The following is a 27,945-nucleotide window of genomic DNA, read 5'->3' as shown; positions in this document are numbered from 1 at the left end:
AGGGAGCAGGTAAAGATAAATCTGTGAAGAGACGAGGCAGGTGTGAGTATGACAGCAGTAATGGCTCCAGAAGTAGCTCACCTCTGTCTCCTCTCCTTGTGGTCACCAGAACGATTGCAGATGTGCTGCAGATGTGGCCCCCAGAGGAGCCCAGTGAACGTGTAATCATGTGAACTCAGTAGCTGTCCGTGGTGCTGAACATTACAGGTATGTCTGACGTGTTCCACAATCACAAAACATTTTACACATTCATATTTTACCAAATTTGTGTGCATGTTTCCAATTAACACAAAGACAAAGACTCCTGCTTCACCTATGATTGGGATGATTGACATAGCAATCAAACTCTTTCTCTCCCTCAGTGTTTTTATGCCTCCGGAGGCATTATGTTTTCGGGTTGTCCGTCGTCCATCCGTACGTCTGAGCACGATATCTCAGGAACGACTGGAGGGACTTTTTTCCAATTTGGCACAAACAATGAACAAAGATGAACTGATTAGATGTTTGTGGTGAAAGGTCAAAGGTCTGTGTTATCTCGTGTCCCATTCTCGTGAACGCAATATCTCCCAAACACCTTAAGGGAATTTCTTCAAATATGGCCATAACTCAAGAATCTGCTAATCATGACAATTTCACACAAATGTCTAACAGGATAAATAGATTCAGTGATGACATTTTGAACAGACATGGATGTAAACTGCAACTTTACTGGTTTTGCAATTGGTAATGTAATTCTGTTTATCTTTGAGTCTTGAGTTTACAACTTCTTGCCTCTCCTGCACGAGCTTTTGTGTACACAACATGTACATACTTCATAAGATGAACACATGTCAAATACCATCCAACCACTCACTTTGCAATAAATCAGGTCAGATGTGGTGGATGTGTTGCATTAGTTATGATGTGCGATGACTGGAAAATACTGTATATACAAGAAAGGTAATATGATGCTTCATATCCCTCACTCCCCTTGTTGTTGTCCATGCTCGATCCGCCCCTGTCGTTTTAAAGAGCAAAGCACGGAAAGCAAAGTAACACATTAGCATGCCCGCATCCAGCTAGCCAGGTCTTTCTGGTGTACCAGCTACAACAGAAGCCTCGCATATACTTCTTCCCTTTTTCACTAGCCTGCTGTTTTATTACAAGGTTGGGGTTGATCTGGGCCCAGCTCCTTCACCTGTAGTTTATCCGCCAACGTTCTTCTCTCAAACGGCTCCAGGAGGAGAGATTTTACCGAGTTAGGGTTCGGTCTTGGAGTTGTGGTCGCGCTCGCCATGGTAATAGTTAAAATGGCGCCGTAGAGACCGCAGAGAGCAGTTCTGACTTTAGCAGTAGCTGGCTTGGGGTGATAAAATAATCGCCCCTCTTGTATTACATTTGAGGACGCTGATTGGCTAAATTTAATGTCATACCTTTAATGTCATAGCTTGAATCAGCTATTGGCTAAGCTGCTACACAGACCCACCTGCTGGGGGCGATTTCTCCGTCGCCCAAGAGCTGAACTTCAGACATACAGACAGGCAGAGAGGAGGCAGAGAGGAGTCAGACAGGCAGAGAGGAGTCAGACAGGCAGAGAGGAGTCAGACAGGCAGAGAGGAGGCAGAGAGGAGTCAGACAGACAGAGGGGAGTCAGACAGGCAAAGAGGAGTCAGACAGGCAGAGAGGAGTCAGACAGACAGAGAGGAGTCAGACAGACAGAGGGGAGTCAGACAGACAGAGGGGAGTCAGACAGGCAGAGAGGAGGCAGAGAGGAGTCAGACAGACAGAGGGGAGTCAGACAGACAGGGAGGAGGCAGAGAGGAGTCAGACAGGCAGAGAGGAGTCAGACAGACAGAGGGGAGTCAGGCAGACAGAGGGGAGTCAGACAGGCAGAGAGGAGGCAGAGAGGAGTCAGACAGGCAGAGAGGAGTCAGACAGACAGAGGGGAGTCAGACAGACAGAGGGGAGTCAGACAGGCAGAGAGGAGTCAGACAGGCAGAGAGGAGTCAGACAGGCAGAGAGGAGTCAGACAGGCAGAGAGGAGTCAGGGACGTGCAGGAAAACCATATATTTTGCACAGATGATTTTCTATCATATTTTACACATATTACTGGGTGCATTCCATATTTAAAACACATAAATATTGACAATTTGTATAATGTATTATTATTATTAGTAGTAGTATTAGTAATGTTTTTTGTGTGTGTGGCTGTGTGGGTCAGGGAGGGCGGTGCCCTCTATTGGCCAGTCGCCCCTGATGATATGAAGCTTTTATCTGCTGTATTCACTGTGGTTTTTAGTGGAGAATAAGTTAATTGATGGCACACAATGTAATTAACTTGTAACCTTCAGTGGTCCCTAATAAAAAATGGCCATCTTCAGAGCTGCTCAGAGCTGCACACACACAATTAATACAGGAGACAGATTAGGATGGTTGAGTTAATTAAAACGTTGACATGCTTCGGCATGCTTCGGATTCCTGTAAACCTCATGGGTCAGGAGAAACATTTGAGTGGGGGGTGCAGCAGAGAGTAAGTGAGGTTGTTTTAGTATTGCATCCAGTCAGTGTGGGAAAAAAAAGTCAAATTCTTGCTTGATTACTGAGCTGCGAGTGAAGTGGTGCACTAAACCCACAAAACAGGTACTGCAAAAACACAACGTCAGTTTCTGCTTTTCACTCAAATTATTGTCAAATTGTTGGAGATAAATTATGTATTATTATTATTATGTAAGAGATAATATACAACGAGCCAGTCATTGTTGTCTTCAGGGCGATGCAAGACCCCGACACGAAGGCATCGCCCTGTCAGGGTTTATTTCACAACAATGACCCGCCAGCTGTACGTTATCCCGCTTATTACACGGCTACTTACTTAAGCCCATAGCAGCGGTCTGTTATACATAGCAACAGTCTGTTATAAAGAAATAAGAGCCCTTAGAACGCCATGATTGACCAATCAGAATCGAGTATTCAACAAAGCTGTGTAATAATATTTTATATAACATGGTTTACAGCATGTTAGCATTTCATTGTGAGCATGTGCTTGGCTGTAGACTATTCATGTGTTGCTTCTCAGAGAGATATCTTGTCAAAGTCAGGTTTTAATAAACATACACAGTAATTTATTGTATAGTTGTGTTTATTTGGATAGCTGTGGAGATTTTAATTTTAGTTTCTTTATATTTTTGCTTTGTGTTTGGACCTTTTGGGGAGCGAGTTATATAACCACAGAGTGTAAACAACAAGAAACCTTTAATGTCCTCTTTGCTATGAGGCTGTTTATCCTCATCTGCACCAGAACATGAACACCTGTATATTTCCTATAAGAACTCATAAACAGGTTGTAATGTTACAGCTCAAAGCTATGGTCGTGTCTTTTATATCATACAAAAGGGATGAGGAGCAGTCAATGTTTGTGGCTCAGCTGGAGACAAAGTGTGAATATGTGCACAAATGAAATGTGTGCAGCCATGCATGTGAGTGTTTGTGGCAAATTCTGAAAGAAAATGCAACATTTATGAGGACGGAGAGAAAATAAAAGACGCTCCCTTTCACAGACACACACATAGAGGAGGCACATCTGCACTGAACACACACACACCCTCAATTAAACCCTGAGCTGATGTAAGGCACCGGGGAAACTGGAGGCTCTGTGGAACTTGTGAGGCTAAAAATAACCTCGGTGTCTGCAGGAGTCAGAGACCTGTAGGAAGATAAGAGGCATAAGGACAGACAGTAGGAACAGTGCTCCTGTTATGATGATGCCGGTAACGGTGGTAAAGATATTATTTACAATGAAATATGTTGTCTGACATGTAATTATCTTAAGCTAATGAAATATTATGAATATTATTTGTCGAATCGTCTAATTCCAATTTCAAATTGCTTAAATGTTTAGTTTTTAGTGGCTAAAATGACTTTCATAATCCCTTGACTTTTACTTTAACACCATCATTGAGTCAAAGTGTGTCCAATACTTTGGTTTATGATTAAATACCTGCAAAACTAATGAAAATCACCCTCAGTCAACAACCATGCACCATGTTTTTGCATTTCTTTCACAAATGAATGCACAGACTAGCATGCACATGCACTGGTTTCTAGTTCAGTGTTGATTTCTTATCAATAATAAAAGAAGACTTTGATGCCCCAGAAAGTGAAATACATATTTCATTCTGTCCCTCTTTTTCTCTCCGTCCCTGTTGATCTTCATCTCTGCTTTTTGTCAGATTTCCCCCCGACAATAAAACCCCTTCTCATCCTCATGACTTTCATAGAATTTGAGAGGAGGCACTTAAGCAGATGCGGAGGCAACGTCTGAGCATATTTTGGGTGCCGCAAGCGGCTTCCTGCACTCGTATTCATTTACCTTCCAAGTTAATGTGAAACCAAGGACAGAAGCAGGTGCAAAGTACAGAGTGTGCTCTAACTGGGCTGTAATGTCACATTTCAAAGTCAAATTAAAGGATTTTTTTGCAGCATGATGCCCTTTTGACTCTGTGGTTTCAGTACGTTATAAACCTACATGCAGTCTGTTTATTTTTGATGGGAAGTTATGTTGTTTTCTTTAATTTGTGAACATTTGGCAAGAATAAATCATCTAAAGTCACTGTCATGTACTGTGGGGAGACCACCACACCATAAATATTGTAATATTTATTAGGGCTGTAGGAAAATATCAAGTGCCACAAGTTTTGTGATTCTGTATCGAGTCTCAAAAACACTGTATTGATTTTTAATGAAACAGTTTACATGCAAGTATTATCTCAAGTCAATACCTTGTTTCATTTGCAAAGAGATGCACCCTCTCAGTGTACGTGCCATCTAAAAGTAGAGCTGTGATGCGGGATGTTACAGGGATACTGTGATAAATGCAAATGCAGATCCCACTGTTGTGATTACATAAACAGTGTCAACTTTTTTTTTACTTTTCACTCATCTTTTATGCATATGATGGTGTTATGTTTATACATGCCTTTATACTATGACAGTTTTCCTAAAATTCGATTTTAAAAAGTCACAATATATCACCTTGCGTACAGTATCGCAATAAATCGCAATATATTGAATCGTAACTGCTTTATTGTATCGCTAGATTCTTGCCAATACACAGCCCTAATATTTATATTTTTAAACACTGAAATAACTAAAATACTGCTAAAAATTGAGAAGAGTCAGTTAAGTAAGATCTTCTCTGAATAGTACATTGAGTGTATTACTGTGTATAACTTTTTCAGCCATGACACATCACAGTTTATCCCCCAAAGACCAACTGGATAAAAGTGAGAAATTGTCTGTTGATGGTGGGACTGTAATAAATAAGTTATTATTATTATATCTCACACAGAGCTATAAAATCAGTAAATCTATTTGGATGTGTATGTGACACAACACAACAATCTTTTTTAATTTCCTCAGAGAGCCATATTGTTAGTGCCTGTCTGAGTTTTGGACCCCTGCACCATCACTGCAGGTTATATATAATATGTCTGGCACTTCTAATAAGATGTGTCACGATGTGAACACCTCATCAACACCTCGCTCCTTCTGTCGCTCTATAAATTGTTTGCCTCCTCTAGACTTGTTTGAGAGCAGCTCTCTCTGTATCTGATCACGACTCTCCTGCAGATCTCTGACTGAGTCGTGTGTTTTAATCCTCTGACTCCTCAGGTTTGTTAATCTCTCGCTGTGATGATTGTAGTTTTATGGTGTTTATCCTCCGCGTGTGAGCTCAGCTCTCTGAGCAGCTCTGCTCCTCCTTCTCATAGCTGTTCTCTCTCCATCTCTCTTGCATGCTGCTGCAGATCACTTCAGGGTCGTGTGAGGAGCGGAGGAGGATCGCAGCATCTCATTCTGCAAAACAGCAACACACATCCAGACGCAATGCAGGTACAATACACTTTTATTACTAATATGCTTTAATGTACTTATTGCTGGGATAGACTATTGCATGCAAAATGATAATCCTTTAAGTGCTTATAGTGTACCTGTGGTACTTTGTGGCTATAACTCCCTATGATCTTTGTACTTTCTAAGTTATCAGCAGCAGAAAGTCTTAACATTTCACTTAACATTACAGATAAAAAGCAAGTGGAAGAAGTAGCCTACTCAAGCATACATTAGGTATACTGTAAGTAATATAAAAATGCTCAATTACAAGTAAAAGTCTTGCATTCAAAATGTATCTGAAGTGTAAGTACAGAGGTATTATCAGCAGAATTCAAATATACTATTGGGATGACATTATTATTATTATTGCATTAACATAAACAGCATTTTTATGTTGGCAGGTTGATATATTTTTGTGATTTTTGTTAATGTGAAAAAAATCAGCCAATCACGTGGCAGCAACTCAATGCATTTAGACATGTAGACATGGTCAAGACGATCTGCTAAAGTTAAAAAAAAAAGCATCAGAATGGAGAAGAAAGGTGATTTCAAAGACTTTGAACGTGGCATGGTTGTTGGTTTGAGTATTTCAGAAACTGCTGATCTACTGGGATTTTTTTCACGCACAATTATCTCTAAGATTTACAGAGATCGATCCAAAAAAGAGAAAATATCCAGTCAGCGGCAGTTCTCTGGGCGAAAATGCTTTGTTGATGGCAGAGGTCAGAGGAGATTGCCAGACAGGTTCGATATAAAGGCAACAGTTACTCAAATTACTCTCTCATTACGACCGAGAGATGAGCCCAAGACGAGCATCTCTGGACGCACAACGTGGACATGGAACCATGAAGCAGATGGGCTGCAGCAGGAGAAGCCCACACCGGTTGCCACTCATGTCAGCTAACAACAGAAAACTGAGGCTACAATTGGCACAAGCTCTTTAAAATTGGACAATAGAAGATTGGAAAAATGTTGCCTGGTCTGATGACAACATGAAAGCATGGATCCATCCTGCCTTGTATCAACGGATCAGGCTGCTGCTGGTGGTGTAGTGGTATTGATATAACGGTAAAGGTATTTTCTTGGCACACTTTGAGCACCCTTAGTACCAATTGAGCATTGTTTAAATGCCACAGCCTACCTGAGCAATTGTTGCTGACCATGTCCATCCCTTTATGACCACAGTGTACCCATCTTCTGAGTGTTACGTCATGCCAATAAAGCCATTTGAATTGACTACTTTCAGCAGGATAACGTGGCATGTCACAAAGCTGAGATCATCTCAAACTGGTTTCTTGAACATGAGACCGGGATGTGATGGAACTGGAGATTTGCATCATGGATGTGCAGCCGACAAATCTGCAGCAACTGCGTCATGTCATCTTGTCAATATGGACCAAAGTCTCCGAGGAATGTTTCCAGCACCTTGTTGAATCAATGCCACTGTGAAACTAGAGATGCTAATGTCTCTTTTGCAACTGTACTGGAAGAAACAGACAATCTTGGCAGATATCAGGTTATCTGATATGTGGAATTTGTTTCAGCATTGTGTGCGTGCGTGTGTTTTTGTACTCATAACATATGTGATGATCAGTGGAGGACGGTCGCCCACAGCGTTCATGATGACTTCGATGATCACACGGAGCATCTCACCACTCGGCACACACGGCTTCAGTCCTTTAAATAATGCAGCGCTCTGGATGTTAAAATCACCTTCTCATTCAGATCTATTAGACTAGTTAGTTAGACGTGGAGTCACATAAATTCTAAATGGGTCACAGATGATTTTAGTTTAACTGATATTTTCGGGGTTAACCCTAACCCTGGGAAACCCCAGAAGGTTGTGTGAATTCTGCAATTGCATGCGTTTGTTGGAGGGTCCATCAATTGTCAGTCTTGGTGTTTCACTCGTAGTCATCTTTCACCTCGCCGTGGCAGCCAACTGTGATCTTTTATTGATGCAGTTTTAAGGACTGTGAATTATTGAGCGACATTCTCGATGCTCTCTGGCATCCTTTAATATTCAAATAGGGGACCAGGGGGGACGGAGGAGCTCCCCAGATGGTAGTTCCATCTATACAAACTCTTTACGTTACAACCTTGTAACGCGCTTTATCACAAGTAAATAAAAGACTTTGCAGAGATAAAGAAAAAGGATTGGGGGGAAAAACATTGCTCTAAAGAAACAAAAGGATCCTCTGAAAGGCTGAACATGTAGCAGAACAACACATTGTACAATAAAACTGACAGTGGCTATGAGTCAACACACTGCATGGGACTGAAAAACACAGTCCAACAAAGAGGGTGATTTAGGAAACAAAATGTTCAAATGCATCACAGTTGTCATCCTTGGCAGATATTCAGAAATGCAAAGCTTTATTATCACTGAAATATTAATCAGAAGAATATAGAAACACTGAGTGTGCATCCAGTGTGAGATGAGAAGATGTTACAGTATGTGGTGGTAAAAATAAACGGGAAACAAGAGAGCTCACATGTCCCTATTCTCATAAGTGCTCATGTTACAGGAATATTAAATTTGTTCTGGCACATTCAATACTTACTTTAATATTTCTTAATCTATAATGCAAAGAAAAGACCACCATTTTACGATCCTTTCCTAACGATAATGTAAATAGTCTGGAAGAATCCACGAGAGCCCTGCAACCACATAAAGGTAATCAACGTTTTTTTTTTTTTTATCAACGTTTGAATATTGATTTCTGAGGTATCGATCTGTTCATCCATATTCACCAGTTGGCTGGATGTCTGGTTGTAACTCCTGCTGCTGGTTCAGCTGTCACCAGAGCCTCGCAACGTTTCTCCATAGAAAGCTGTGAAAGCAGATCTAGCTTGCCAGTGCCAATCCTGCTGTTATGTCATACCACCATGTGATTAAAGATATATAACTACTGCCTTCCTAAAAGGCATGTATCGGAAGTTATACCAGAGGAAACTGTGCTTAAATTGTGTTCCGTGTGAGATGCTGCCTTGTCGTTTCAGGGTCTTACATTAAAGATTAAAGGCTTTCTGTAATTTTCATCCTATACCAGACAGTGGATTATACGTTCTACACCTAGTTTGGCCTTTAAGGCAGGAGTCCAAGAGAACTGACAGGACCTGACTTGAGAGAGACGGAGAGGGATGAAGTGTAATAAAAGCCAAACTCAAACCAGTGACATTGCAATTATTGCAATTCCAAAATGTATTTTCTTTGCATTTCTGTCTGCATGTGTGGTTTGAGGCTCTGCAAAAAGGAACATTATGAACTTTCTAAATCAATTACACCATTAACAAGACTGAGAGTCCTGCTAGCAGCTCTGTGAGGCTGTATTTATAGGCACAGCGGTGCGTTGAGGTAAATGTTAATGCCAGCATGCTAACATGCTCACAATGCTAACATGCTGATGCTAAGCAGGTATAATGTTCATTATGTTTGCCATCTTAGTTTAGCATGTTAGCATGCTAACATTTGCTAATCAGCACTAAAGACATTTTGACTTGATAATGGCACTACATGACAAGTTAAAGGTACAGTGTGTATGATTTGGCAGCATCTAGTGGTGTGGTTGCAGATTGCAACCAACTGAGCACACCTCCACTCACTCCTCCCTTTCCAAGACTGCGGTAACGTGAGACGCCGAGTGCAAAACCGTGGTAACGCTATTCGCCCTGCTCAGAGGCCATCCTTACCATAATAACACTACTTTAGGAGCAACGGAAGTCAGATTGCGGCTGGCGGTACCACGGTTTCGCACTCTGCGGCTCACTTTTGAAACACTATGCAGTTTCATAAGCGTGTCAGAAAACTAAGGTCGCCTTTAGGTAACGTAAAAACACGGAAGTCTCTCTCTAGAGCCAGAGTTTGGTTTGTCTGTTCTGTAGAAACATGGCGGAGCAACATGGAGGACTCCGTGAAGAGGACCCGTTCCCTATGTAGATATGAAGGACTCATTCTAAGCTAACGAAAACGATTCTTAGTTTCAGGTGATTATACACTAATGAAATCATAGTTATGAATATCATGTTCAATTTCTGCCAATAGATCCCCTGAAATCCTACACACTGTTCCTTTAAGGGATCACCAAAGTTATTATAATTCATCCTGACGAGGACATGAATTACTGGAGCAAATTTCAATGCAATCAATCCAGTAGTTGTTGAGACATTTCCCTTAAAAAACGTAAACGAGAACCTCATGGTGGCGCTTAAGGAAAAGTCATTAGGATTCATCCACTGGGCTCCACGAATATCTGTGCCAGATCATTGTCAACCCTAAAGCGAAAATAAATAAAAAATAATTTGTGACACTTAAATCAAATATTAAAGGGGTAGTTCGGGTGTTTTGAAGTGGGGTTGTATGAGGTACTTATCCACAGTCAGTGTATTACCTACAGATGACGGTCGGCACGCCCCCAGCTTAGTGAAGATAGGAGTTACCGCACAGAACCAGAGCAATGTACTGCTGTGGACAGGGCCGGCAGCTAAATGTATTTTAGCCACCTAAAATAAAGGTCCACCTAAAAAATATCTATCATTTTAAGTGTACACTACATTTAGAATATTGTTGCTGGTTTATTTTGCCGCCAGACAGCTATACAGTCTATGTTTCCGACACAGAACTGAAGCCGTTATCTATGCTCTCGCCAAAGCCACCAGACTCCGTTGAAAAAAACAGTAATTGCCCTGATCTGTTAGTTTGTTTGTGTTATTGTGTGACTTTGGTTAGTTCAGATTCACCAAAGTTGCACAATAGCACAAACAAACTAACAGATCCCCATTTCAAAACACCCACACTATACTTTTAAGTCATGAATATGAATTACTCAATGGACACAAAGAAATAACAAAGGAGGGCAGGAACATACATCCTTTTGCTAAGTTTGGACACCACACATACGAGGAATTCAGTGAGCAAAATTGGCTGCTATAACATGTAATAAATTATAGCTGGGTTGTGTGTCTCCTTATCCAGGCAGGGTGGCTTACTTTCATCTCCCTGCTGTGGTCATTCTGACCCTCAGGTGGGGACTTTTAAAAGCACCACGAGGTCTATCACCTGTCTGCAAAGAGCTTCTCTTTTCTCTCTGTTATAAGGAAAGTTTCTTTTCTGTCTTCAGGCGAATGAGAAGGTGGCGGACGGCGGCCTCCTGCCTGATGCCAACGGGACAGATCCAAACCCGGGTGGACAGACAGACGGCTCCAAGTGGCAGAAACCGCGGCTCACGCGTAAATCCCTGATGAAGTGTTGTCTCGTCAAGTGGATTATCGCCAGTACCACGCAGCAAGGGCCAGGTACAAGCACATCAACAGACACTCCACCACTAACACCCTCAACAACAACACAGCGTATTGAATATTTGCATGGTTGTGTGTGGCAGCAGGGGAAGTGGGGACTCGAAGTAAAGCAGGAGGGAGACACATTAGGAGGGCAGGCCCTCAATCTCCTGCTCTACAGAATACATGCATTTTAAAGCATCTACAGTGTACATCTACTGTATGATCTCACCCTTCTTTTCCCTCCATTCAGTCTTTACAGCATAGATCTCTCTCCTCACCTAACGCCATTTCTTTTCAGCAGCTAATCAGTCAATGAACGGACTGCTGCCGCTTTCACTCTCACCTCTGATTCTGCTTGAATTCAGTTTGATCCACTACATCTTTTTCCTCCTAAATTATCTCCCTGTCTTTTCTCTCTCACGCACACGCAAACACACACAGAGAACTGTTGTTGTTTTTGTTTGACCGCTTCACCAATTTAGAAATGGTAAAGAACGATTTCATCTTCAGGTCTAGCTTCAACCTTAATTCAAATAAAAAAATTAAAGAATATATAGATTTGTATCAGAAGAGACGAAGTGGCACAGATGAAGAGCACAGTGTCTTCCACTGACTGCCCCTACGTGGCCCCTTTTTCTTGGATAATCTAAATTATTGACCTTGTCCTTCTGTGCAGACAGTGCAGGTTGTGTTCATTCACTTGACAGGCGGGACACACATTCATTTCTGCAATCCGTCAAAGCCATATCTCATACTTCACTTATTTCAACTAATGTTAAAAAAGATTATTTCCCCCTCTGATACTGTAATCAGCGAGGGTTACTAACAGCAGACAAAATGTCTCCTCTGCGGTCTGCTGTTGTCATTTACTGCTGACTTCTCTCTTTGCCGACAGGCAGATGGTCACGTGCCTCGGGCAGGACACTGATGAAAACAGTAACAGGACAAATTAATGCTCTGATGGCTGACAAACCATCACTTCCAACAGGCACATTAAATCATTTAAATATACCAATGTACCCCATCCCTAATTTGGACTTCAGCAAGGAAATGGTCTCAATCTTTAAGTATATCTGCACTGAAACTTTTGTCAGCATTTCATTCTACGAGCTCAAACACATCATTATTCTCACTTACTATTATACTCATCCATCAGGACCATTAGTTTCGTATTAAAATAGAAATATTTGTTAAGGCTTTAAGCAGATCTCCTCTACTTTATTAGAACGTGATCGCCATCTACTGGTGTGTGAACATTATAGCAGGTTATAGGAGCATCTCCTGCACCACTGTCTCTACTGTATATAGTAGACTGCACTCAGTCTCACACAGGTGTCATGCAGAACGATCCAATAAAAACGCCGGGAGCTCTCACAGAAACAAATATTCCTAACAGTTAAGAAATCGTGCTGGAAAATGTGTAATTTGCTGTTAAATGATGATGATGAGAATAACACGATCATCATCACACAGCATCAGCAGAGGATGGTGCACTTTTATGTAGTGTAAGATATGAAAACTATGTTTTTTTAGATGTCTTAATACTATGTATTTGTTGCAGTGTTGTGGTCTCAAGACCGGTCTCACGACCACGTTTTGAAGGTCTCGTCTCGGCCATTTTTTTACTCTGTCTTGTCTCGGTCTCAGACAAAGAGGACTAAGGATTTTATTTCAAAACCACAACTGTGGGGATATCACTAAATAGCCTGTGCATTTTTGGATTTATTTGTTAACATCCTTACTGTGATTGCTCATAGAAAACAAAGGAAAATTGCCACACATCAAATTCATCTCTGCAATGCCATTTGATTATTTTAGCAAAACATTTCTCATGGTACACTTATACATACACATACAGTATATATATAGCAGTAAAAGAGGTGAATGAAGGGAAATCTTCATTTGTTTTCTGTGGGGTTTTTTTATGAGAATATGGATCTTTCAGATCAATTTGAGGAGTGCCTATGGTTCGCATGTTCCACATTTTATCGTAAGTGTGTCATGCAGTGTGACACTCGGACTGGTCTGATGTGGTCTTGGTCTTGACTTGGTCTCAACCCCTCAAAGTCTTGGTCTTGTCTCGGTACACTCTGGTCTTGGTCATGACTTGGCCTCGGTTTAGGTGGTCTTGACTACAACACTGATTTGTTGTACGACAGAACTTCCTCTTCGCCACCTCATACTGTATATGAAATATCAGTTTGTTACCAGTAGATCACCCAGTTTACTCAACACTAAACATTAGCAAACACAGCACAGTCTTGACCAGCTCCCACACTACGCTCAGTGACAAGTGACAAATCTGTTTGTTTTTTTCAGTGTCTTCAGCCTTAAAGGAACAGTGTGTAACATTTCGAGGGATCTATTAACAGAAATGCAATATAATATAACTATGTTGTCATTAGTGTATAATCACCTGAAACTACGAATCGTGTTTTATCGTGTTAGCTTAGAATGGGCCCTTCATATCTAGAGCGGGTCCTCTTCCTGGAGTCCGCCATGTTGCTCCGCCATGTTTCTACAGTAGACCAGAACGGACAAACCAAAAACACTGGCTCTAGATAGGGCGCGTTTTTACGTTACCTGAAGGCCACCTTAGTTCTCCGACACGCTTGTGAAACTGCGGTAAAGTGAGCCGCAGAGTGCAAAACCGTGGTACCGTCAGCCACCGTCTGACTTCCGTTGCACCTAAAGTAGTGTTGTTGTGGTAAGGATGGCCTCTGAGCGAGGCGAACGGCATTACCACAATTTTGTACTCGGTGGCTCATATTACCGCAGTCTTGGAAAGGGAGGAGTGAGAGGAGGGGTACTCAGTTGGTTGCAATCTGCAACCACACCACTAGATGGTGCCAAATCCTACACACTGTACCTTTTTAAAAGGGGCTTTTTGAATGTCCTTTTATAACTTAAGATCTGTGAGATGATCTGTGGTCTTCCACAAATAGTCACAGCATATTGTATATCTGCGTGAAGTTTCTTTGTTTTGGTACTGTGTTTGAGCTGTTATCTGATTTGCCATTAGTAAAGGAAACAAGGGTGCAGCTGCAGCATTGTATGAATTGGCCAAATATTTCAGAGTTCAAACTGTACAATTAATGTTTTAACGTGGCCGCTGCCGGGCCTCCTGCACATTCTTCTCCTTTATAACTGTATCAGAGAGGAAGCTAGCTGTCATGTAATATTACAGAGAGTGAAAACATTTGTGCTCTCTGTCAAATCATATCACAGTCAGCTTTTAAAAGGAGAGCCTGCAGATGATGGAAGTACTGCTATAAAAATGGCATTTAGAATGGCTGTCAGACCATTTTAACTCATAGTTTCTCAGGTAATTAGTGTTGGCGATGCACGCTTGACAATGCAATTCAAAGTTTAGTGAAACCTGGACAGAAATCATATGAAAGAATAGGTGGAATCCGCCTTTGCACAATGCAAAGTGTGTGTGTATGAAGCCTCTCCAGAAAGGTAATTCCTTGCCTTAAATAAAACACATAAAAATCAATGAAAGAGCTAAAAGCTAAGAAAAAGGCTGAGAGAGAGCAAAGTTTAAGGGTGTTTAATTGTGTGACGAGAATTCGCGTGACGGTTTGTGATGGATGGGCCTCGGGCTCCGAGTCGTAATGTTGCTCTCACTGCAGTCATTAAGGCCTGATGGTGAGACTGATGGCTGCACTGTCTGCGTCTCTGCACGCTTTAAGCCACCTCACTCTCGTCTGTATTTAATAGAAGAACAGGGATAGATCAGCACTTAAGGGTGCATTAAACAGTATAATGCTGCATTATTTTTTTATGGCAGGCGAGTTCCCACATGAGCTCGTACATCTTGCATGTTCTGTATAATGGCTGAGTGTGTTTCTGTCCGATGAGGTAGGAGCAACCCACACATCAAAAAACACTGCAAAACAAATCTATATCTGTATGCAAACGGTAACTAGTTGCACCATTTTATTAGCTGGGGCGATCCATCACGTCTGAACTCACAGTTAACACTCAGCTGACTCATAAAAGGCCAAGTTAAGCATATTATTTTTGGCAGGTCATTTTAGTGTGTCCAATGCTAGACAGTGCACTTCGTCTGGGTGAAATGGGTGCTCTGTTAAAGGTATAGTGTATAAGGTTTAGTGGCGGCATATAGTGGTGTGGTTGCAGGTTGCAACCAGCTGAGTACCCCTTGGCTCACTCCTCCATTTCCAAGACTGCGGGTAACGCGAGCCACCGAGTGCAAAACCGTGGTAACGCCGTTAGCCTTGCTCAGAGGCCATCCTTACCATAATAACACTACTTTGGGAGCAACGGAAGTCAGATTGCGGCTGGCAATAACACAGTTTCGGTACCACGGTTTTGCACTCACAAGCGTGTCGGAGAACTACGGTGGCCTTCAGGTAACATAAAAACGTGAAAGGCTCTCTCTAGAGCGGGTTTGTCCGTTGTACTGTAGAAACATGGTGGAGCAACATGAAGAGGACCCGTTCCCTATGTAGATAGGAAGGGCTCATTCTAAGGTAACGAAAACACAATGATTCTTATTTTCTGGTGATTATACGCTAATGAAAACATAGTTCTGAATATTATATTCCATTGCTGCAAATAGATCCCCCTAAATGTTACACACTGTTCCTTTAAAGTGACAATATACAGTAGCAACACTCCAAAAACACAAACAATCGTAATGCTATGACCATTTTATTTCATATGCTGACGCATTTTGGCAAACAAGCCTTCATCAGAGCTCCACAAGAGCAATATTCTGCAAGGTTTTTAGAGAGAATAAGCAATAAGGAGCTAATATAAGTAAGGGATAATGTACCGACGCATCACCCTGTCGGGGTTTATTTCACAACAATGACCCGCTAGCTGTACATTATCCTGCTTATTACACGGCTACTTACTTAAAAAAATCAATAATTTAACACAAAAATGGTCCTCCAGAGTCCGACATCAGAACTGCATCCACAGCAACTTTCTGTTATACATAGCAAAGGTCTGCTATAAAGAAAGAACACACCGTATGCCCTGATTGACCAATTAGAATCGAGTATTCAACAGAGCCGTGTAATAATACATAATAGACAACCTCTATCAAAAGAACATTGCACTACGCCATTAAAATCTCATTCTGAAATTCCAAATATAGACGCATACAATTGCTTGAGGTGCTTTGCACTATCAAATTAGTGTTGTATTTTCGGAGTGGCATCATCTCAGTTCATTAGTTATCTCAGTAGCTGTTTGACTCAGACATTAAAGACAAGTGCATTTACATAAACCCTCCCCGCCCGGCGATCCAAATGCATTTCTGGCTTTCTCTCCCTCCTCTAAGACCAATATTTTACCTCTCAACAATTGATTTGCCCTCCGCCCCCCTTCGTACTTTAACCGAGTCCATTATGTTGTGCAGAGTCATCAGCTGTGAACTATATACTCATATTCTTCTCCACTCTCATTGTCCTCCTGCACATTATAATCATTCAAACACTCACTCGTATAACGGCAACAAAAGGTACTTTCAGACCACCGATGCTCTGCATGTATGCGGAGCACTTTACAGAAGCTACAAATCTGACCTCTGAGGTGTGCAGCTCGCCTTCGCAGCTCAGATATAATTCATGTCAACTTTACGATTCTTAACTACAACGTCATAAACAAAGCACCGTTTTTACAGTCGCAACTGGTCACAGTGTTTTTCAGCTCTGAGTGAATCCTGCTGCGTTATTGACCGCTCGTGTGGGCTGAACGACCCAGTAGACACAAGCAGCGCCACAACAGGGCAGGGCAGGCTCCCTCATTCTAAGTGCTGTTCATATCCCGGCCATCAGCGGATGTGGATCAATGCCTGGTTTTACAGCTTTGCATCCTTGAAATGACTGAGCAAATAAAGACGGCTTAGACTGTCAATCAGAGACTATTAGTAAAGAAATTCCTTCAGTAACAACCACACGTACACACACACACACGCACACACACACAGATCAGGACAGATGAGAGGAGATGGAGATGTGAGTGGAGGGTGGAGTCCCTGAGTTGATGGAGTTGTGGGAGAGATCCTAAAGTGAACTGGCCAGGAGGTAAAATGCCGGCGAGTAGTAACAGAGATGGAGCGTTTGCAAGTGGAGAGAGCTTTGGATCATTTCGGGGGATTAACAATCTATGAATTCAGTATTTCCTTTGCACATGGTGGACTTGTTTACTTAAAGGAAGATGCTCTTTTGTGTCTAACTGGTCTGCGGTTTAAGTCAGGAGGTTTCATTTAAGTGAATGCAACTGCTGATGCCTGTACAAACACACTGACAAAAAGGAGGCGGCAGGAGGAAGTTAACATTGAGTTTTTTTAAAAGGGCTTTTGCACAGGCGGTATCTAATGCAAGGCAACAATGGGATTGGATGGCATGGAAGTAATTGCCATCGTTGTTGTCATCGGACTATTTGTTGTCGTGCTCAAACAGTTTGGGGTTTGGGAGCCCCTGTCCCTCGACGGTAAGACATAAAGAGATGTTTGTATGTCTTTGGTGGTATGTGTAGCATTAGAACAATAATCTTGTTTAATTTTCTTGTTATTTTGTTGACTATACAGTGATGCTAAAGTTCTGAGTAAGTGCAGTCACACGAGCGGGCTGTAATATATTGAAGGACAGGTTCACATCTACTTAATTTAACACTTCCATATGTACATAGAAAGAGTTATCGGTTGCGGTAATTGTTCCTCTTGTTCATGCTGGCCGTGAACATTTGCTGCAACCAAAAACTCTTTCAGCGTGCATATTGTTTTTTTACAAAAAATGTGAATCTATTCTTTGATAATGAGTTCAATGTGTTGGTAAATGTTGGTAACTCGTAGACATCAAACCAAACATTTTAACAATTCTTTCTTCTTTCCCTCTCATTTCTTCATCACCATCTCTTCCCGGTCTGGTCTTTTTCAACTTTCCATTTGTGTTTTTGCTCTTATAAAGATGGTGAGTACCTCCGCTGGTATTCCTCTGTCTGCACTTTATTATTAAGTTTAATTTCATCCCATCCGTCTCTGTAAACTTCTTCCCTTCCTTTTTTTTTATTGAACTGAACTTGTCCGTTTTGTCCCTTTGGCTGATACGATAACCCCTTTTTTTCCCCCCTTTTGGACATCTAGACTTGTCAAACACAGGTGTTACTAATATTAAGATGAATTACGGCTGCATTGAATTCAGGTGTGATGTTGTGCATATTGATGCAGAGACTTCATCAGCGTTAATTAGTGACACCTGTGATAATGTGGCAAGTCAAAGGCTGAAATCACTCCCTACTTTCCATCATTTGATTTAAGTGTCAGGACTCTCTGTGTGAAATAAATACTTCATATACAATAGGGACCTAATAAATGTCCACAATGGAACAAAAATAAGCGAAAAAATTATTTCCTCTGACCACCCTAAGTTCTTAATACCACTATTTCTCAAATTCCCTCTTATAATGTATCCCACTTCTTTAGCAAGAAATAGGTTTAAAACCAATGGGCAACCTCCGGGTCTGTAAAGTAAAGCCAATGCTGAAGTGCCTTAAACTTGCATTCTTTCTAAGAGCCAGCAGGGGGCGACTCCTCTGGTTGCAAAAAGAAGTCAGATTGTATAGAAGTCTATGAGAAAATGACCCTACTTCTCACTTGATTTATTACCTCAGTAAACATTGTAAACATGAGTTTATGGTCTCACTTGCATTTAGCAAATGATGGTCCCATTTAGAGTCAAATAGACCATAAAGCAGGGTATGCTTAAGGGCGTGGCTACCTTGTGATTGACATGTCGTTACCACGGCGTTGTCTGGTCTGGGAGTTGTCCGCGTTTTTGTCTTACAACTTGAACCCTTTCTCAGTGTGTTTTCAGGTCATGGAAGTTAATTGTAACCTTTTTGGTCGCCTGAAAAGGCGTTATCCAGCGTTCGGTTGTACTTAGCTCCACCCTCTTGTGTCACTTCTGGTTGCAAAAAAACAAGATGGCGACAGCCAAAATGCCAAACTCAAGGCTTCAAAGCGGTAGTCCACAAACCAATGGGTGACGTCACGGTGACTACGTCCACTTCTTATATACAGTCTATGATTAAAACACTACTTTTGCTAAAAATGTGAGAGTACACCTGTCAGTAACGGCACAAAATGATGATGAATTGTGTCAAAAATCTCAGTTTATTCCTTACTAGATTAAACTATTGTGTGTTTATTATGTAGGGAGAAGAGAATGAGTGAAAGAGGGAGTTATTTCAGACAAGTGTCCACAATAAGAAAGGTCTTGTTTCCTTAACAATCTGTTCTTACCCTCCTATACTGTATATCTACTTATTTCCTCTAAGCTACAATCTCCTCTTACTCACAATCTTTCTCTCTGTCTCAACTTCTTTTATCATGTTTAACCAACACTGTTCATTCTTCCCTTTCACCTCCCACCCATTTCCTTGTCTCAACTTTCCTTCTTAAACCTCCCCATTTTTGTTTGTGTAAAGATGGTGAGCATTTTGAGTTACTGTAAATTTTTTTTGCCTCCCATCTATTTTGATTTTCTAGTATTTTCAACTCCTCCCTTCCCCATCCTTTGTTTTTTACTTTCTTTCTTGTCTTACCGCTATTCCCTCCCTTGTTATCTTCCTCCTTCCTCTTTCCCTCCCCACCCCTGTTCTCTCTGCTTCCCACCGACAGACAGCTGTGACAGCGACTTTGAGCTCTCGATGGTGCGTCACCAACCCGAAGGCCTCGATCAGCTCCAAGCCCAGACGCAGTTCACCAGGAAGGAGCTCCAGTCGCTTTACAGAGGCTTCAAAAATGTATGAAAACAATCCGCACAGTCAGCAATAACTGTTCATCCAAATAACTTCTCATGCGGTTTGGATTTAAAAGGATGAGCTTCCATCTTTACAAATAACATTAGACACTAGAAAAGTTCGCAAGAAATTTTGACTAGTGTGCTTGGTGCTGGGGGGGGGGGGTCTGAGGACCATAGTGAGGTTATAAGAAGGGGGATGATAGGCCCAATAAAGTCCAAAGTCTAGTGACCTGTTTAAACTTTGAATCATTTTTCTACGTTAAAGTATGGCGACTCTGAATGGCCCTAAAGAGGAGTGTTTTTGAGCTCTCTTCATGTCAATTTGCCATTCATTCCTATGGAGCAAATAAATCGCGCTTTTGCGCGATTTTTTCAGGAGCTGCTGAGATTTCTTTCGATAACAGTGACACCAGCCTTCTCGTACACTGGGACAACCTTCATGTTGAGAAGCAGGGTGAACACCTTAATGGGATTGTGGACTTGGTCTTTCTTGTACCATAGGTACACCGCGTCCCCTTTGGTCCCCTCGCTCAGGTTAACACTCACTGGCGTGTATTTTTGCTGCTGAAGGGCATGATAATCGGCATCATCAGTGGAGACATTCAGATCACTGAGTGCACGCCCGGGGTCGGTGGTCTGACGGTACCAGATGAAGACATCGGATCCTCCTGCACCCTTGTTAGTATCTTCATCCACACGAATGTAACCATTCTTTAAGTAGTCGGAATCTGCTCCGTAGGAATCAGTGACAGTGACATCACAGATGTAGGTTCTCTTCTCTCTCTTCAACCAGGCGTGGATCCAGTTCCCTCCAGCCTTGCGGTTCAGATCACAGGCCAGTCTCTCCAAGTCATTCCGAAACTTCACGGCTTCACTATCTGCATTTGTAGAGACCTCAATGTCCACTATGGGAGTATAATACTCTCCGGACCCTCTGAAGTACCAAAGGTAGACACAGTCCCCTTTTGCTCCAGCATTGAGATTTTTATCGATCTTTTTGTACCCTGCATCGATCAATCCAGCAGCCATGTCATTGTTGAATGTAACTTGGAGCTTGGTGATTGGTACTGACCCACGTTTGTACTAAATGTAGATGTCCTTTCCCCCTACACCCTTGTTCAGATCAACATCGATTCTCGTGAAGCCTTGGTGTTGGAGCTTTTTCTCATCAGCTTCATCAAGGGACACATCAACTTGTGAGATGTATTTGGCCATAGTGGGTAACTGCATTAACTCTCTGAGACCCACGTGATCCTGACCAACTTTACTGTCTTTCAGACACTGTAGCAGGTTCCGTTATCTTTGGGTTAAATTTTGCCGAGGAAAAAACTGGCATGGCCATTTTCAAAGCGGCCCCTTAACCTCTGACCTCAAGATATGCGACTGAACATGCGTTCTATGGGTACCCACGGGTCTCCCCTTTACAGACTTGCCCACTTTATGTTTTGCGCAAAGACCATGCAGTTGTTTTAATGCAGTATAAATGTGTTATTTTTGCCTGTTCTAAAAATGGTGTATTGGAATAATTCCGCATACTGGGGTCCCTAAACAGTTTTAGAATTATATAAATTGGGTATCACTGTAAAGCTGAGACTCTTGTGGATCCAATGAGCCTAACTGTATTCATGTGTGATGATGTTAGTCCCAATTTTGAAACTTGGCCTCACTGTGTAAAATGACCTGTGGTGACCTCTAGGATAATCACAGCCTCATAAAACTTTACAGCCACAAACTAGAGACCTAGAGCATTCAGAGCATGGACGGCTTTCCTAGCTAGGTTTACAATAAGGAGGTTTCTGCAGGATTGGTAGGTCATCCAAGATGGGATAAGTATTCTAATAGGCAGCCTTGGCACTCAGGAAAGGAGGCAGTTCAGGGTAATCTGTCTGTAGAATATAGAATAGTTCTTGTTTCTTCACCTGAGGGGCTGTAATCTAGAAATAGGTCAAGGATTTACAGGATAGTTGGAGTAGGTAAGAACTAGTGTGTGTGTTGGTGAGTGTGATTGAAGACAGAGCTCCGGCTTTGGTGAGGAGGAGTTGCACACCTGTCCTGGACCGTCACCTAAACGTGACCTGGTGGAGAAGACGCATTTCCTCTTGCACTGAGGGTGTGTGTGTGTGAGTGTATTCTGATCACTGGCAAAAGGTCGTACTCTATATCCTATAGATTGGCACTCAGTGTGATCTGGTGGACGGGGTACGATTGTCTGTGGACCACTGAAAGGAATAAATGAGTTCTGAAACAATAGTTGCTTGAATAAGTATACTATTGTGTACGAAACAGCGTGATGGAGTGAGGTGCTAAATAAGCATTGGAATAAGACACTCTTGAGATAAAGGAGAGTCAGGAAGAAATTACTAAATTAGCAATTGGGCAGGTGAGAAGAGGGAGAAAAGAAACTACAACTAGAATTAGATTTAGGATTAGATTTCTATGATACAGGCACACTTATAATATACTTACACAATCAGTGCACACACACACACACACACACACACACACACACACACACACACACACACACACACACACACACACACACACTTACACAATTAGTGCACACAGACACACACACTTACACAATCAGTTCACACAAAGACACACACACATGCCCACACATGTTCCCATGAGAAAGAAGTATTAAGAAAAAAATTATTTTCTTGAGACACACCTTCTCCTAAAAGTCCTCCCAAGCACACAATTATCTATTTCACTCAAAGCAGGTGTGACTTACACAGAACTGTCAAAACACTAAATGGGAACCCGTGTGGGCATGTGCATGTGTGTTAAAGTTTATGATTTCACCTTCATGATGGCACAGATTTTTGCAGTAGTTGAAGTTCTTTGCAGACATTTAGCTACAAACTGATTATTATATTTTGGTGCTACATAGGATTTTTTTTAAGGATTCTGATCAGCCTGAGTATTAAGACCACAGGGTATAACACATGCGCAGTGTAACTGATGACGCGTAACCCCGCCTTCTTCCTTCTGAGAGCAGAGAGATTTGTGTATAGATGTGTGGCGAGACTTTGAGGTGCGGCGGCAGCTGCTGGCCGTCCACGGTGAGAAAGAAAAAAGCGGTAGATGACGGGATGAGAGACAACATAGTGTAACGTTATAACAGATAATAAGGCTGCTGAATGAGAGAGGCATCCGCCGATACGTTACACGGAAACACGCAGTGTTAATAATAAGCCGACCACCCCATGGTACTGCCAGCTGTGAGCTGTGATCTGTTTTTAAAGTCAGGCACCTTGGCGGAGGTCTGCGCTCTCCGAGTGCCATTCTAGTTGAGTATTGTGCATTGTATTATTTCAATCTTTGTGTTCTCCCAACACACTGTTATTTGACCTTAAAGATAGCAAAGTGCCATTTAAGAGGAGAAGAAGAAGAGTGCAACTGTAAATGTACACAAAGCAAGCTTTAAACTTAAAAAAACAACTTTTTTTTTACTTATTGGGCATAAAAATACCCTATTGTCCCAGGCTGTTGATTTTGAACGATACCTCATCACTGGATCTGTCAACCTCCAAATCTCTTATTTTATTTGCAAAAAAAAAACGTTAGCTCTAAGATGGAATCCTCCTCATTCAATCACCTGTACACATTGTTTTTTCTGAACAATCTTATAGCTAGAATACATGAGGCTATAGATAGGACTGTTCAGGCATGGGCCTCTGCAGCAGCAGATGTTAAACATCTATTACAGTACAGTAGTTGTGGTGAGAAATGTTCAGTGTAACTGTGATGAAATCTCCACAGGGTTCCTGCTCTTGGTGGCAAATTGCTCTGTTTAGTGACATCTGATGGAAAACATTTTAAGAGATTTTAGTTTTCAATATCTAATGTCATCTGACTTGCTTTTTTCTCTGTTATTCTTGTACTTTTACTGAGCTGTTTTCCTTTTCTTTGCACCACTTGCATTTTCCCTTGATTTCTACTAAAACAGGATGAAAGAAATTGTTACACCAGCTGGTACACATGTTCCACGATGCTTTTCGTTACTGTACTACTCTGGATTGGTACTGCATTGTGGGAATTTATATAGAATAAGCAGAAAAGGCCTCAGTTTAGATTTTCCCTATGTCATTAATGAAGCTTGTTTTGCTCTCTCGTGGTCATAAACCTGCACTGCAGTCAGGGACTGTGTGCACAGCACGATACAATGATAGAATAACAAATCTAATTTCTTTATAACAAGCTCTGAATTAAATTATGTTAATGTTTTTTTTTCTTTCAATAGGAATGTCCCAGTGGGCTGGTGGATGAGGAAACTTTCAAAACCATTTACTCACAGTTCTTCCCTCAAGGAGGTACAGTATGTCACTATTAAACTGGTATCGTATAAGACTATGTCTGCTATGATTTCTTTGTAAATCTTGCTACTGTTCTCACTGTCATCAATATAAAATATATAACGTTTTTCAAGTGTCCTGCATTTCCATTTTATGTTCTCAGATGCAACCACGTATGCACATTTCTTGTTCAACGCGTTTGACATGGACAGAAGCGGCTCCATCCGGTTTGAGGTGAGTTCACCGCCGACTGAATGTTTGTGGTAGAGACAAAAAAAGAAAGAAAGCAGATAATGAAACTTGTATTTTCTCAACTTTTTCAGGACTTTGTGATAGGATTGTCTGTGTTGCTGAGAGGCTCCGTTACAGAGAAACTCCGATGGGCGTTCAACCTGTACGACATCAACAAAGACGGCTACGTTACCAAAGAGGTGAGTTCAACAAAGCATTCTCGTTCATGAGAAAAACATACCAACAACTGTGTCTGTGTCCTCATTTCTGCAGATGTGCTGTATGTTTTTTTGGTTTCCTGCAGGAAATGATGGCAATAATGACGTCCATTTATGACATGATGGGCAGGTATACTTTACCCAGTGTACGAGACGATTCTCCCTACGAGCACGTGGAGAAATTCTTCCAGGTATGTTATCTCTGCGATCACTAAACCACACAGCCTAATACCTGGCATCTAAATATACTGTGTATTATTACATCCAGATACTGATCCAAGACGACAGCTTGTGTGTGTCACTGTATCAGCTTGCTGTGTGTTAGTGGGTGTTTTTGACCCATGAAGAAAAAGAAAATCTAATTTGACAGAAAATTCTGAAGGCCAGACCTCTTCTAAAGACACACCACACGCCTTTGTACCTTAGATTTTATATAACTTCATACTTAATTAAATATGAAATCTCTCAAAGAAATTACCACTGGATCCTAAGCTTTTTGTTCTGGGTATATATCCTACCAACCCACGCTTACAAAGCAAAGAGTATAGATTTGGACACGTGTATATTACAAGCTAAACATATAATTGCCCTAAATTGAAAAAAATGTTGACAGGCCAAGAATCAGAATGTGGATTAAAGAAACATGTCAATGGAAAAGATAAGGTATATTGTTAGAGGTAAACAAAATGTTTTTGATGATATCTGGAGGCCTTTTATGTACTTCTTAAAGGGACTATTTGTAACTTTCAGAAATGCTTGTTAACAGCGACACCTGTGGCCGTTAAGTCAACGAAAGTCAGCGTCGGGCTCGCGCTTGCTCGCTCTACATAGACATGAACGAGCATCGCTCAGCACAGTGAGGCGACACACGTCAGCTAAAACCACAATATCACTCTATATTTCACCTGCTTGGCAGTAATGTTAGCTGAGCAGACGAAGGTCTCTCCATGAATCAATGCTGATCCTAATGTTGGCTTTTACCTGCCTCAGCTGAAGCAGGAAGAGAAATGTTATTGTCTCCCGACTGCGCCCGCAGGGAGACACCGGAGTTTTGGTCAGAGACGATAACGTTTCTCGCTGCGGAGCCCCGTCACTTCACAAGACACGGTAAACCTCTGTTGGTCTGGAGGAGCTGCAGCATTTATTTCTGCACAAATGTCCACTGTACATTCACTAGATATTCTCAGAGCTAAACTAACTCTTCTGCAGTGTGTACTGTGTGCGGGTTCACGTCTAGAGGTGGAGCGAGACAGCGAGAACGCGCGCGGTGTGTGAGTGAAGGCAAGCAGGCAGCGGAGCGGGGACTTCAGTCACACACGAGCACGCATATGCGAGCAAGCGCACATGTGTCCCGACCCGGTATATTTATACGCTTAAAAAGTTACAAACAGTCCCTTTAAGACATGATGTTAATGTTGGTAACCTGCTTCAGCAGAAATAAGCTCCAAGGGTATGTTGATCTGAGAAACATCCTTTACTTTATTTATTTTATTGTATTATTATGATGTTTATATACATTTTATCAATATTATTATTTTTATTATTTTTTTCATAATTTTGTATTATTTATTATTTTTATGTCTGTACTCAGTTGATAGGGATGGGGTGATGAGAGGGAGAACGGGGTGGAAAATATTTGCTGTGTTTTACATTTCTGTTAGTCACTGTACAACTTGATGCAATTTGCAAACAGAAAACCAATAAACATAACTTTTCATGTCTGACATTTTTCAGAAAATGGATCGGAACAGAGACGGAGTGGTGACTATAGATGAATTCATAGAAACCTGTCAAAAGGTGAGTTTTACCACACGGTGATCGACCCGAGTTCACGCAGCTTTGTGCACAAACGACACACTTTCTCTTGCATCTGCTTTCTTTTTCTGAACAGGATGAAAATATAATGGCTTCCATGCAGCTCTTTGAGAACGTCATCTAGTTTCTGTATAGAGGGACGTGGATCAGTAATGCTGCGTAGTGCTTCCACTGCACGCTGAAAGAACTTCATCCGTCCCGGAAAAGGAAAAACTGGGTCGCGCAACACATTTGACACATTTTAATACAAAGTGTGGAACACTATTACTTTTCCTTTTCCTGTCAAACTTGTGCAGAGAAATGTGCAGAATTCACTGAATCACTCGAAGAAGAAGTCTCTTTGCATGACAACTTTTGATTTTGCACATGAGGGAAATGTGAAAAATGTCATGAGCATGAGTGCTTGTCCAACATTTAAAAGCATGTGATGCAAACCACATTAAAAAACACAAAACAAGGGGTTTTATCGTTGACCACTTTTAAACTTGGGAAATGAGAATACTTTGTTACTGTATCATACTGTAAAGAAATAAGTATGTTTATAAGTTCTTCAGAGTTTTGTGTGAACCCTGTCATTGTCATGTTGACCCAAAACCTGCTGAAATAAACACCTTCACATGATAATTCAACTGAATATCTTCCTTTTTTTCCACAACACACAGAGTAGCAGTCAGATGTCCACTTTGAAAGTTAAATACAGTATAAACCGTAATATGTGTTATATTTGGAGTTGTGTAACTGTAGAGCTGCAAAACAGCAATAAAACAAAAGTTCTATGCTTACATGGAATATTCAATGTATTAAGCCATTGTTCGTGTCCTACTGAACAAACCGACACTTGTCCAAAGTATGGCCTCGAGCAGATCTTCTAGACCCGTGACACAAAGCAAAAAAGTCACAGTTCTTTGATTTTTGTCTGAATGAATTTCCTCTTATTTGTAGCATTTCGACCACTCTTGTTTCTCCAAACAATCATCTCTCTTGTGCTACATCTTCTGGGCTCTATAACTGTCGTGTAGCGTCACGGTCTCGATGTTTCATAGAAAAAGTTTAACATTCTTAAAGCCCACTGTTACTGACTGCTGTGCTTGTTCCAGTAATCAGTTAACTTGCTCTATTTTTGTTCTGCATGAAGTGTTTTCTTCATATTGATGCTTGTTTGTGTGGATCAAATATCTTTAACATCTTGTGTACAGATGTCGTACAGGACCAAATTTTGTATAAAATGTTTGTCATCAAAAGAACAACTGGAGGCTCAATATGATGACTCAGCCATCTCTTATTGCCTGTTTTCTGTGTATCTATTATTGTAAATTAGAAGGTTAAAAAGTTGTTAATCAGTTTAAAGTTCTGGATTTCACACTTTTAATAGTAAAATGAATTACAATATTGAGATACAAAGAAAGAATTAAAATATACATATGCAGAAAAAGTGATAATAATAGGAG

General features: G+C 41.3%; 1 protein-coding gene across 6 annotated transcripts; it reads left to right on the top strand.

The window, feature by feature from the left end:
- Positions 1–188: 188 nt before the first annotated feature.
- LOC119478234 (calsenilin-like) lies at positions 189–27,121 on the top strand. 6 transcript variants are annotated; one of them, XM_037752814.1, is made up of 11 exons: positions 189–207; positions 5,785–5,869; positions 10,990–11,164; positions 12,632–12,637; positions 19,809–19,933; positions 24,182–24,251; positions 24,397–24,467; positions 24,557–24,664; positions 24,769–24,873; positions 26,417–26,479; positions 26,574–27,121. In XM_037752814.1, exons 2-11 carry the CDS (start codon positions 5,864–5,866, stop codon positions 26,619–26,621), a joined length of 777 nt encoding a protein of 258 aa, XP_037608742.1. In that variant the 5' UTR covers positions 189–207; positions 5,785–5,863; the 3' UTR covers positions 26,622–27,121. The 6 variants fall into 6 exon arrangements, with proteins under 6 accessions (XP_037608742.1, XP_037608741.1, XP_037608746.1 ...); XM_037752813.1 differs by lacking the exon at positions 189–207 and adding an exon at positions 5,552–5,650; XM_037752815.1 differs by lacking the exons at positions 189–207; positions 12,632–12,637 and adding exons at positions 5,554–5,650; positions 12,049–12,051.
- The last annotated feature ends 824 nt before the right edge of the window (positions 27,122–27,945 follow it).

Source organism: Sebastes umbrosus, chromosome 19 (genome assembly GCF_015220745.1).
Source record: "Sebastes umbrosus isolate fSebUmb1 chromosome 19, fSebUmb1.pri, whole genome shotgun sequence".
NCBI lineage: Eukaryota > Metazoa > Chordata > Actinopteri > Perciformes > Sebastidae > Sebastes > Sebastes umbrosus.
The sequence above is the reverse complement of the archived record's forward strand: the minus strand, read 5'-3'. Positions and strand labels throughout refer to the sequence as shown.